The following is a 13,045-nucleotide window of genomic DNA, read 5'->3' as shown; positions in this document are numbered from 1 at the left end:
GTAGGATTGTAAATATGGGGATGGTTTGGTCTCTATGCAAAGAATTGTTCAGCTCTTCGTGGACACCAGGGACTAGTGAAACTGTACTGTCCCCTACTGGACAACAATGATAAAACGGTGAAACATTGAGATGACAGAAAACGAGAGGAGAAACAATGATTCTTCTTGTTCATACTCCAAGTTTGTAACTGAAATTGTTACTCATTTTACATCTGTACTTATTTGCTATTAGTCATCTAACGCTCACATAGAATGGTCGGTAGAATGGTCACACTTTAAAGCTGTAATGTGCAACTTTTTGTGCCACCCAACCAAATTACATTAGAAACTGGAATTATAGATCTGTCACTCTCATTGAATGCAAGTCTAAAGAAATCAGTAGATCTGCACTATTTCTATGATTCCCAGCTTTGTGCACCAGCTTCAAACAACTGAAAATATTTTTGGTTACTGAAAAGACATTTCACAGCGGTTTGCACAATGATTCTCTACACATTGCTTGTTTTGTCACAAACTGAAATTAGGCAAACTATTAGAATTTGATCAACTGGGAAATGGCAGAGCGATTTATGAATATTGCTCTTTAAAACTAGCATATAAATGCATCTCATAAAGACTCAAGGAAGCCTTCGTAAGATCTTTATTAGGCCTATATAAAATGCATCACTCTATATAGAACCTTGACTTTTCATGAGCAAGTTTGATCATTCAAAGCACCAGCAGAGGACGCTTGAGTCCATACACTGCACCCTGTCATTGTTCGAACCATAGAGAGAATCATAGGAAGAGGTACATTACGCAGAAATAAGAAATGATCACTCCACTCATACTAGATATAAACTCAGCAAAAAAAGAAATGTCCTCTCGCCATCTTGTGTTTATGTGTTTATTGTGTTTATTTTCAGCAAACTTAACATGTGTAAATATGTGTATGAACATAACAAGAATCAACAACTGAAAAAGTTCCACAGACATGTGACTAACAGAAATGGAATAATGTGTCCCTGAACAAAGGGGGTGTCAAAATCAAAAGTCTCCTCCTCATGGACAGCACCAGATTTGCCAGTTCTTGCTGTGAGATGTTGCCCCACTCATCCACCAAGGCATCTGCAAGTTCCCAGACATTTCTAGTGGGAATGGCCCTAGCCCTCACCCGCCGATCCAACATGTCCCAGATGTGCTCAATGGGATTGAGATCCGGGCTCTTTGCTGGCCATGGCAGAACACTGACATTCCTGTCTTGCAGGAAATCACGCACAGAACTAGCAGTATGGCTGGTGGCATTGTCATGCTGGAGGGTCATGTCCGGATGAGCCTGCAGGAAGGGTACCACATGAGGGAGGAGGATGTCTTCCCTGTAACTCACAGCGTTGAGATTGCCTGCAATGACAACAAGCTCAGTCCGATGATGCTGTGACACACTGCCCCAGACCATGACGGACCCTCCACCTCCAAACCGCTCCCGCTCCAGAGGCCTCTGTGTAACGCTCATTCCTTCGACGATAAACGCGAATCCGACCATCACACCTGGTGAGACAAAACCGTGACTCGTCAGTGAAGAGCACTTTTTGCCAGTCCTGTCTGGTCCAGCGACGGTGGGTTTGTGCCCATAGACAACGTTGTTGCCGGTGATATCTGGTGAGGACCTGCCTTACAACAGGCCTACAAGCCCTCAGTCCAGCCTTTCTCAGCCTATTGCGGACAGTGTGAGCACTGATGGAGGGATTGTGCGTTCCTGGTGTAACTCGGGCAGTTGTTGCCATGCTGCACCTATCCCGCAGGTGTGATGCTCAGACGTACCGATCCTGTGCAGGTGTTGTTTCACGTGGTCTGCCACTGCGAGGACGATCAGCTGTCCATCCTGTCTCCCTGTAGCGCTGTCTTAGGCGTCTCACAGTACGGACATTGCAATTTATTGCCCTGGCCACATCTGCAGTCCTCATGCCTCCTTGCTGCATGCCTAAGGCATGTTCACACAGATGAGCAGGGACCCTGGGCATCTTTCTTTTGGTGTTTTTCAGAGTCAGTAGAAAGGCCTCTTTACTGTCCTAAGTTTTCATAACTGTGACCTTAATTGCCTACCGTTTGTAAGCTGTTAGTGTCTTAACGACCGTTACACAGGTGCATGTTCATTAATTGTTTATGGTTCATTGAACAAGCATGGGAAACAGTGTTTAAACCCTTTACAATGCAGATCTGTGAAGTTATTTGTATTTTTACGAATTATTTTGAAAGACAGGGTCCTGAAAAAGGGACGTTTCTTTTTTTGCCGAGTTTAGTTCCTGAGTCACTGATGCAGGATGAGTCGTGACAGCTCAAGGAAGTCTTAAAAACATTTAGTTCTACTTGTAATAAACCAAACGGCATTACCTGTTCAGTTTTCAATGCAAAGTACTAAGCATACTGTATCTGTCCATTGAACGTAATCAAGTTAATGACTGCTGATTGTTTGAGTCTAAGATTAACAAAATGCCACATAAAACCTGTACTAATAGTCCAACATGTTTCAACACAAGACTCCATTACAACAGAGGTGGTTAGGGTCATTATTTGCAGTGAGGCAGGAATAACATGACTTGTCATTGTGAGTCACAGAAGTTGTCGGCTGTTTTCTGGTAACAATCACAGAGCACGCAAAGTTCGAGGTCACTTTATCTAGCCCGCCTTAGGTACATTTCCTTCTGTACCATAAAGGTATGGGAGAAAATCGATAGGAGACCAAATGTTAAGTGGTTTTTGGGTCTTTGTACAGTATGTTTGCAATCCTTGACAACTTCATTCTCAGTGAGAGGAACAGGCCTTGTTCTTTATAAATATGGGCCCTGATCTCAAAAAGATAGAACAGGACTAGAAATGTTTACTTACAAATTTATTCAACCCCTTTGGACTATTCTGGTATGTTGCCACAGATTTCTAGTAACTGACATGAATTACTCTATCACCTTAAATAAACTCTGGGAACAGGTTGATTAACACAGGGATGGAGCTCAGTGTTTGTTTGAAAAGCTCTCAATGATAAACAGACAAAATAATTGAATCATATCTCCGGTAGATTGCTTTTCAATTCAACTGAGGGACTATAAAGTTAATTAAAATTCAAAGACCAGAGTTGTCATGGCAGCATGTGCAGGTGACACCGTTTACACACCCAAAGCGAAAGACAGAACCACTAAACCCAACAAAAGCTTCACACCAGTCCAGGCTCTTTTGATCATGACCGCCACTAACTGGATGAATAGACCATAGCAATTGATACACAAATCTGAACGGAAATACCCCATTATACATTTTTCAAAACGTCCTTGTCTGATATATAGGGAAATGAATGGGAGCCCACTTCAACGTGGTTTGATCGACTGTACCGATGTGGACGACGAATGAAGAGGATTAAAATAATCTCATCACTATGAAAACAGCACACCCACCTTGTACTGAAAAACAGTTCTCAGCAAACAGAATATTGGTTTTCCTAAAATTGTACCTCAGTTCAAATGTTTCAATATAATATTTCTGAAATGTACAAGTTCAAGAATACAGGTTGAAGAACAATTGGGACAATATACACATTTCCCCCTCCCAATACACCTACTTATGGTTTATGATATGCAAGTAATGAAGTGCTGATATAGTCTAGTCACAGATCTGTTTGTGCCAAACTGATCGAGTGTAAGCCACATTGCTGGTCCTTTCCAGTAAGGAGGAAACGCCATAGCACACTGATAAGACTTTTTAACACACCCGATTCCCGGTTACAAACTCTGATCTTATCTCAGGAAATGAAGAGTCAGGTTGCTAAGGAACGCCCAAACACCCAATATTTCCTTAGGTACTTTCCTGTAAACCAGACATGCTCTTCTCGCATGCACAAGATTACCCCATCAACCACTAGGCAACCCACTAGGCAACCACACGGAACAGGTCGTTTCATGATAGAAGCAAAAATAAAAGTAACATCTTAAATTTCACTGACACAAACAAAAGAGTCAAGACGATAGTTTGCATGTTGACATTGTCTTTCAAGACTTTAATAAAAGTAATCTACAAAAACGGTGATACCAGTGAAGCAGTCATTTATACATTTTGACCGGTGTCACTGCTCAACAGTAGGCAGAAAATAACTCTTAAATACTGTCCTCTACCAGATTGGATACATTTTACATACACAACACAGAGGCAAACAAAACAGCAAGATCAAACTGATACAATAGAAGCATTTATTTAATTATCCACTGGAAACTTTTAAAGTGTGTGTGCGTGTGTGTCAAATATATAAAATAAATCACTACAATTCATGTTTTATGTATTCAGTTATTGGAATTACTAACAGTGTTTTCTGAAGCAGGACAGAGATTTGAATGATGGTTCAGAGGCTCTTTCTTTTGACTTCTCCTACATGCACCTTTCTGGTTAACACTTTGGTAGAAGTTGGAACTGGGAGTCGTCTTTAAATCTAAAGTCGACGATCCCGATGTGGAGAAACGGCAAGTTCGACACCATGAGAAATACTGATATTTAAAAATATATTTTTTTAAACATCCATTGCCCCACATTAAACTTGATTTTAATTTTCCATTTCTGAGATATCGGACAATATACACTTCTGATGAGAAATAATGCCTGGAATGTTGATGGCTTGTCAGAGAAGAGACGTGATGACAAAAGAAAAGAAACATATCTTAGGACATAATAGTTAACTTCCACCGAGTAAAAATGACCAGGCGTTTCCACCACACTGGATCAGAGAATTATTGTATCCATTCAGTCAAACCCTGGATGTGTGCCAGCTGTTGTTAACATACTACAGGAGTCATTATACGCAAGTGTGTAGATGTGTGTATATATGTAGATGTGTGTATAAATGTAGCTGTGTGTGTGTGTGTGTATGTATGTATATATATATATGTGTGTGTGTGTGTGTATGTATGTATATATATATATGTGTGTGTGTGTGTGTGTATGTATGTATGTATATATATATATGTGTGTGTGTGTGTGTATGTATGTATATATATATATGTGTGTGTGTGTGTGTATGTATGTATATATATATATGTGTGTGTGTGTGTGTGTGTGTGTGTATGTATATATATATATGTGTGTGTGTGTGTATGTATATATATATATGTGTGTGTGTGTGTATGTATATATATATATGTGTGTGTGTGTGTGTGTATGTATGTATATATATATATGTGTGTGTGTGTGTATGTATATATATATATGTGTGTGTGTGTGTGTGTGTATGTATGTATATATATATATGTGTGTGTGTGTGTGTGTGTGTATGTATATATATATATGTGTGTGTGTGTGTGTGTGTATGTATATATATATATGTGTGTGTGTGTGTGTGTGTATGTATATATATATATGTGTGTGTGTGTGTGTGTATGTATGTATATATATATATGTGTGTGTGTGTGTATGTATATATATATATGTGTGTGTGTGTGTGTGTGTGTATGTATATATATATATGTGTGTGTGTGTGTGTGTGTGTATGTATATATATATATGTGTGTGTGTGTGTGTGTGTGTATGTATATATATATATGTGTGTGTGTGTGTGGGTGTTTAAGTTTGGACGAAGGGTTCGGTTCACCCCTGGTGTCTTTGTACAGAGGGACATCAGTTCTAGCCCACCACAGTGATTGGGTTAAGGGCCAGCACGTCAAACAGCACTCACCCATCCCTAGAGAGGGGTGGTGCGCCTCTGAGGAAGACACACACAGGGTGCATTGTGAAAGCAGCAGAGTAACCCCGCTATCTAGCAGGCTGTCCCATAGATAGTTAATCACCTCATTATGTTGTCTTTTATGTCCACGCTACAGGCCCCCTCAGAGCATTTATTGGCTCAATCTTTCAGACAGTATTATACTGACCCACTGTTTCCCCACCCCTATTCGCAAATGTGTGGTTTCATCCGTTCAGACTTTCTCCCCCCCAGTTTCTGATCACCTTATTGGTTTTTCCTGAGAAGTGATTGGTCTTGGGTATAGAATTTGAGGGGGCCAGGTTGGCGCAGAGCTACGAGGTGAGAGATCTAATATGGAGAACAGGACAGCCCGTTAAACAAGCAGGGTTTAACCTCAGCAGCCCGTCTGGGTGATGTCACCGCCCGAGCTCTTGGTCACCTCCATGGTGGTGAAGATCTGGAAGAGAAGAAGAAGCAGAAAGACCGTTGAGATCTGCATCGTAGCGAGGTGGCACGACTCGTTCGCAATAATTGTTTTTAATGGTCAGAGCCAAGCTCAAACCATAGAGATGGATAGAGGGTGCGCTTTCAACAAAATACTGATGTCATTAGCCTTGAACATTACGTAGTTACCTATGACAGGGGTTCTCAAAGTGGGGTCCGCGGACAAAGTACTGCAGTGGTCCGCTGCCAGATCTCAATATATATATATATATTTTGTTATTTTAAAAAAAAAGTATTAAAAGATTAAACAGACTTTGGCCAAGGAATCTGTGAAATAAGTTTAGAGGGTGTAACACAATGCAATGTAATATTATGAATCTACAATGCATGTTGTCAACCCTGGGAAACATGGGCCTGGGGGCTCACTGGGTTAACTGAGTATGAAACCACTTTTTTGCACTGTGGAGGGACTTATTATACCTGCCACCATATATATATATATATATATATAAAAAAACTTTTTTTTGGGGGGGGGGGGGGGGGGTCTCAGTTGGTAGAGCATAGTGCTTGCAATGCCAATTGTAGTGGGGGGGGAGCAACTCAAATGAAATGCGGCCTGCAGCTGGTCTGGGATCAGTCTTACCTCAGCGCAGGTGGGGTGTATGCCAACGGTGTTGTCCAGCTGCTCTTTGGTCAGGCCACATTTCATGGCCACGCCGTAACCCTGCGTCACCTCTCCCGCATTGGGCCCCAAGTAATGGAACCCGATCACACGGTCCTGCAGGGAGAGAGAGGGGTGTTACAGGGTCTGATAGATCAAGTGTATCGGTAATGTACTATTTTGTTATGTTAGCCAGACTCTGCATGGAGGGACTTGTGTTCGTCTTCAACATGGGCTATTGAATTTCACATACGTGTCAGTTATTCTAGAATAGCTTTCAGAAACAAGTGACAATGGGTTCGCATTGTCAGGGTGGAAGCCTTTTGTTCCCATTTTTATTTATTTCACCTTTATTTAAACTAGGTAGGCCAGTTGAGAACAAGTTCTCATTTACAATGAGAATGTCATTTGTCTGGCTCCCAGACATCCTCTGTTTTCAATGTGAGAAAGTCTGAACTCTATATGGTGAAATAAGTGACAATAATTGCCGTATCTATGAATTAAAACAGGTAGTCAGGTAAGTTTGGAAAGAGGGTGTTCTTACATTGTCCAATTTATTACAGATGATCTTTGAGTAGCACTTGTTGTTGTCCCTCTTGGGGACGGTGAACTCCAGAGGCCAGAAGAGACTGTGGTACACCTACACAGTTAACAAGGACATGAAATGCACATACCGTAATGGAAGAATAACATGCATTTTATTAATAAGGAAAAAATGTCTGTTAAGTATCAGTTAGAAAAGTTAAAAGAAATCATAAGTGAACACAGAACTCTGGTTTTCCACTGTCTAATAGCTAGCCGTTTTACATGGTGTGTCAAAGGCTTTGTTCCAGTGTCCACATTTCAACTGGTATGCTAGCTAGAGTGCATATGCGAGCAGAGCCAACATGTCAGTTGATATCGGTCCAATATGTATTATTCAGTGCCAGTGGGCTGCGAGTGTGTGTGATGTGGCTGAAGTACCAATCAGGGCCTAAAACTATCTTTGGCTACCAGCCACTGTAGATAGGTAGATAGGCAGGTAGATTAAAAAAAAAAAAATCTACCAGTCACTCAGACTTTTTTTAACCAGACAATTTTGTGTTTCCATAATGACATTTTTTTTACATAATTTTTAAAAGATTGACATACTCAGTAATCTTTCTAAAACAAGAAATATATTACTAGTAAGATAATGTGGTATATTGCTTAACTAAATTTTATGTGACCTGTCTTTTAACCAAAATATCACAGAGACAAAAACGCAGCTGCCCCTCTAAGCTTACCTAGGTAACGGGGCCAATAGTCATCATGTGTGCCTGTGAGGAATCTCAATAGCAGAGGCCAATTGATGTCTCTTTGCTAGCAGTAGAAGCAAACTCAAACATTGAAAAACAATGTAGCTTATGTAATGTATACTGAACAAAAATGTAAAAGTGTTGGTCCCACGTTTCATGAGATGAAATAAAAGATCCCATCAAATTTTCCAAAGCTTATTTCTCAAACTTTGGGAACAAATTTGTTGACATCCCTGTTAGTGAGCATTTCTGCTTTGCCAAGATAACCCATCCACCTGACAGGTGTGGCATATCAAGAAACTGATTAAACAGCATGATCATTACACATGTGCACCTTGTGCTGGGGCCATTTATTTATTTTTTACACTAAATGTGCAGTTTTGCCACACATGTCTCAAGTTGAGAGCGTGCCAGATAATTGAATGTTCATTTATTTCTCTACCATAAGCCACCTCCAATATAATTTTGGAGAATTTGGCAGTTGTCCAACCGGCCTCACAACATATAACCAGCTACCCGGACAGCTGATGAAACAGAGGAGTATCTCTGTCTGTAATAAAGCCCTTGTGGGATTAAACTCATTCTGATTGGCTGGCCCACCCATGGCTGCATCCCTGCCCAGTTAGGCCCTAATCTATGGATTTCACATAACACATTTAGGGCTTAACGATTTCCTTGTATGAACTAAGTCAGTAAGATCTTTGAAATTGTTGAATGTTGTGTTTATATTTTTTGTTCAGTATAAATAGCCAAGAAACACAAGGAAAGTCTCAATTCAGTACACTTCAGTAAATTAGACCAACTTTAATGCGCATTGCTTCTAAAAACAAATATTTGTTGTGCGCACAGCCCCCCAGTGTTGCTGCACGAGAAGGGATAGCTATAATGTTAGGATTCTTATTTCTTTGTGCATTACCAAATATGAAACAAAACAGCAGAAATAATACTACTGCAGCATTTATTTTGCTATAAAATCACAACTCACATGTGGCCATACTTGACTTTTGACTATTTTTTTATGAAATACTCCCACTGTATAGCCCCGAGTGTGACCACCGACCAACATGGACGGTGAATTAGACATTCTTACCCGCAAATGCCAAAATCTACACATATTTGGCAGGGTGTTCATTTTAGGCCAGGTTACCACTAGGCTGGAAGTGGAGCGTGTGTTGCGTCAGTAGCTACCTCCAGGTTGTCTTGGCCGTACAGCTCCATAGCTTTCTCCTCAGACAGCCCACAGGCGCCATACTCCAGAGGGGTGAACACCGTGGTGGGAACATTCACGTAGTCACACTGCACACAAAATTCAACCGCAATTAATAACAATTTACTGTCTGTACCTGGTGGTGTCACATCAGAGGTTCACCAGGCAAAATATCCTACTGTATGATAGAAGCTAGGGAAAAAATGTACATAGTTTCTTCTAGTTTATACATTTTAGGTGGGGCGCAAAGACCCCACCACATAACCCCAACGAGGGTCAAGATCCATATTTTATTTTGAAAGAAACAAGCTAATCTCCTCAAAGCAGAGGCACAGAGATAGTACTGCCGGAGGGTCACACTGTCAATCTGCTATGGTCTACCAATAGAAAATGGCAACTCCTAGGGGGTAAATTGAAGGCCCGCTGTCTGACAATTACCTTGAGCGAGGCGCCCGCGTACAGACGGCGTGCCAGCAGCTTGCCAGCCTGGATAGCCACGGGCGTCAGCTCCCACTTGCCCTCCAGGATGTCTCCGATGGCGTAGATGTGCGGCACGTTGGTCTGCTCCTCGTCGTTCACCGGGATCTTACCGTTCCTGGGGAAGGCGGAGAAAGAGTGGAAGCTTAGCGAGGGGAACATGACTGGCGACTCCCATCTGACTAATTTTAGATCCCCAATCACCAAAATAAATAACGAAACCGTTAGGGAGAATCTGAAATTCATTTAGATACTATAAGAACACGACAAACTATGGCAAATGTGTAGAATTGCATGAAGTTAGCTTTAAAAATGCAAATGTTCCCAGCCCCATGGCAAAATTATCTTTAAAAATGACAGCATTTTAGAGGGCTATGCCCACGTCACACCCACCACCTAAACACCATTTTGATCCTGGAAAAACCGGTGTGCCATTGTATTTGCATAATCTGATATCTGACCATGCAACACAACTCTGACCAGGTCTAGAGTGTGTTTGGACAGAATGTGTGTGTGCGTCTATACAAGACGGGCCGCCCCCAGGTGGTGAGGGTAGGTAACAACATCTCCACCCCGCTGATCCTCAACACTGGGGCCCCACAAGGGTGCGTTCTGAGCCCTCTCCTGTACTCCCTGTTCACCCACGACTGCGTGGCCATGCACGCCTCCAACTCAATCATTAAGTTTGCGGACGACACTACAGTGGTAGGCTTGATTACCAACAACGACGAGACGGCCTACAGGGAGGAGGTGAGGGCCCTCGGAGTGTGGTGTCAGGAAAATAACCTCACACTCAACCTCAAAAAAACAAAGGAGATGATTGTGGACTTCAGGAAACAGCAGAGGGAGCACCCCCCTATCCACATCGACAGGACAGTAGTGGAGAGGGTAGTAAGTTTTAAGTTCCTCGGCGTACACATCACGGACAAACTGAATTGGTCCACCCACACAGACAGCGTTGTGAAGAAGGCGCAGCAGCGCCTCTTCAACCTCAGGAGGCTGAAGAAATTCGGCTTGCCACCAAAAGCACTCACAAACTTCTACAGATGCACAATTGATAGCATCCTGTCGGGCTGTATCACCGCCTGGTACGGCAACTGCTCCGCCCACAACCGTAAGGCTCTCCAGAGGGTAGTGAGGTCTGCACAACGCATCACCGTGGGAAAACTACCTGCCCTCCAGGACACCTACACCCCCCCGATGTCACAGGAAGGCCAAAAAGATCATCAAGGACAACAACCACCCGAGCCACTGCCTGTTCACCTCGCTATCATCCAGAAGGCGAGGTCAGTACAGGTGCATCAAAGCAGGGACCGAGAGACTGAAAAACAGCTTCTATCTCAAGGCCATCAGACTGTTAAACAGCCACCACTAACATTGAGTGGCTGCTGCCAACATACTGACTCAACTCCAGCCACTTTAATAATGGAAATTGATGGAAATTGATGTAAAAATTTATCACTAGCCACTTTAAACAATGCCACTTAATATAATGTTTACATACCCTACATTACTCATCTCATATGTATATGTATATACTGTACTCTATATCATCTACTGCATCTTGCCATCTTTATGTAATACATGTATCACTAGCCACTTTAAACTATGCCACTTTGTTTATATACCCTACATTACTCATCTCATATGTATATACTGTACTCTATACCATCTACTGCATCTTGCCCATGCCGTTCTGTACCATCACTCATTCATATATCTTTATGTACATATTCTTTATCCCTTTACACTTGTGTGTATAAGGTAGTAGTTGTGGAATTGTTAGGTTAGATTACTCGTTGGCTATTACTGCATTGTCGGAACTAGAAGCACAAGCATTTCGCTACACTCGCATTAACATCTGCTAACCTTGTGTATGTGACAAATAAAATTTGATAATTTGATTAAAAACTAGTAATTTCTCTGTTATTCATTAGAAAATTCACTTTTGTCAATAATCCCTCCTACACGACACGTAGTGCAACCCAGTAAACGACACGTGGTGCAACCCCGTAAACGACACGTAGTGCAACCCCGTAAACGACACGTAGTGCAACCCCGTAAACGACACGTAGTGCAACCCCGTAAACGACACGTAGTGCAACCCCGTAAACGACACGTAGTGCAACCCAGTAAACGACACGTAGTGCAACCCAGTAAACGACACGTAGTGCAACCCAGTAAACGACACGTAGTGCAACCCAGTAAACGACACGTAGTGCAACCCCGTAAACGACACGTGGTGCAACCCCGTAAACGACACGTGGTGCAACCCCGTAAACGACACGTAGTGCAACCCCGGTGCCCCTTCAGCCGTATGTCAGTCAGCCCCGTGTTAAAATGCTGCTAGGGTCCCAGTCACATGGCTGACTCAGAGGTGCAGTCACTCCTAAACCTGGCGATTGCCTTATCCCTATGGCCTAAAGCACTTTAAGGCTGACCCATTCATAACCAAACACCATGTTAGGAACATGAAAAACACATCATCCTCAATCCAGTTTACATGATTGTGAAGAAGCCCAAGGTTTTTAAGATACCGTTGTGTCCAAATGTTACAGCATTTTACATTTTAGTAATTTAGCAGACGCTCTTATCCAGAGTGACTTACCGGAGCAATTAGAGTTAAGTGCCTTGCTTATGGGCACAGACAGAGTTTCACCTAGTTGGCTCAGGGATTTGAACCAGTGACATTTTGGTTAGTGGCCCAACGTTCTTAACCGCTAGGCTATTTGCCACCCCGGCACAAGGGACTTTCTCTAATTACAAAGCACAAAAACACATTTTTATTATATTATTTTTCTTTAGGGGGTGGATCAGCTTTAATATTGCATATAGATTGTGGCTTCTATCAATGTAATTGTCTGAATCATTTCCAATTCCCATACATAGAAATACAATACATTTTCCTTTATTATTTCCCCTAACCCTACCACCCCTCCCCTAATTGGAGTAAACTAATGAAGCACAAAAATCCCAACAGTGTCAGTTCTCTCTCTCTCACCCCCCCTCTCAGGGGTGGCAATAGTGCTGAATCACCATGACTGGAGTCTTAAAGGTACAGGCACACACAGCACCTTATCTACATCTCCTTGGTGACGGCCGCAAGTGCGAATCGGTGGATGAATGAACTAAGAGAGAGAAAATAAAAAGGAAGGAAACTTACTTGGGGTTGACTTTGACCCCGGCTTGATCCAGGCCGATCTTTCCTGTACAGGCGTCGCGCCCCACGGCTATCAACACCTGAGTGAGGAGAAGGAAGTCACCTGGTTAACAGGACATTTCTC

At 42.3% G+C, this 13,045-nt stretch overlaps 1 protein-coding gene across 1 annotated transcript in view; it reads right to left on the bottom strand.

Annotated features, from left to right (window-relative positions):
• Positions 1 to 3,995: 3,995 nt before the first annotated feature.
• Positions 3,996 to 13,045, bottom strand: part of LOC139536240 (thioredoxin reductase 1, cytoplasmic-like) — a 28,055-nt gene continuing 19,005 nt past the window's right edge. Inside the window, exons 11-16 of the mRNA XM_071336592.1 lie at positions 12,925 to 13,001; positions 9,723 to 9,879; positions 9,266 to 9,373; positions 7,345 to 7,440; positions 6,783 to 6,917; positions 3,996 to 6,152 (exon numbers count right to left, since the gene is read on the bottom strand). Of these exons, the coding sequence (XP_071192693.1) occupies positions 6,090 to 6,152; positions 6,783 to 6,917; positions 7,345 to 7,440; positions 9,266 to 9,373; positions 9,723 to 9,879; positions 12,925 to 13,001 (636 nt within the window). The 3' untranslated portion in view covers positions 3,996 to 6,089. The remainder of the gene's footprint in view (positions 6,153 to 6,782; positions 6,918 to 7,344; positions 7,441 to 9,265; positions 9,374 to 9,722; positions 9,880 to 12,924; positions 13,002 to 13,045) is intronic.

This window comes from Salvelinus alpinus, chromosome 12, assembly GCF_045679555.1.
Source record: "Salvelinus alpinus chromosome 12, SLU_Salpinus.1, whole genome shotgun sequence".
Lineage (NCBI taxonomy): Eukaryota > Metazoa > Chordata > Actinopteri > Salmoniformes > Salmonidae > Salvelinus > Salvelinus alpinus.
This window is presented reverse-complemented; position numbering and strand designations above follow the sequence as displayed.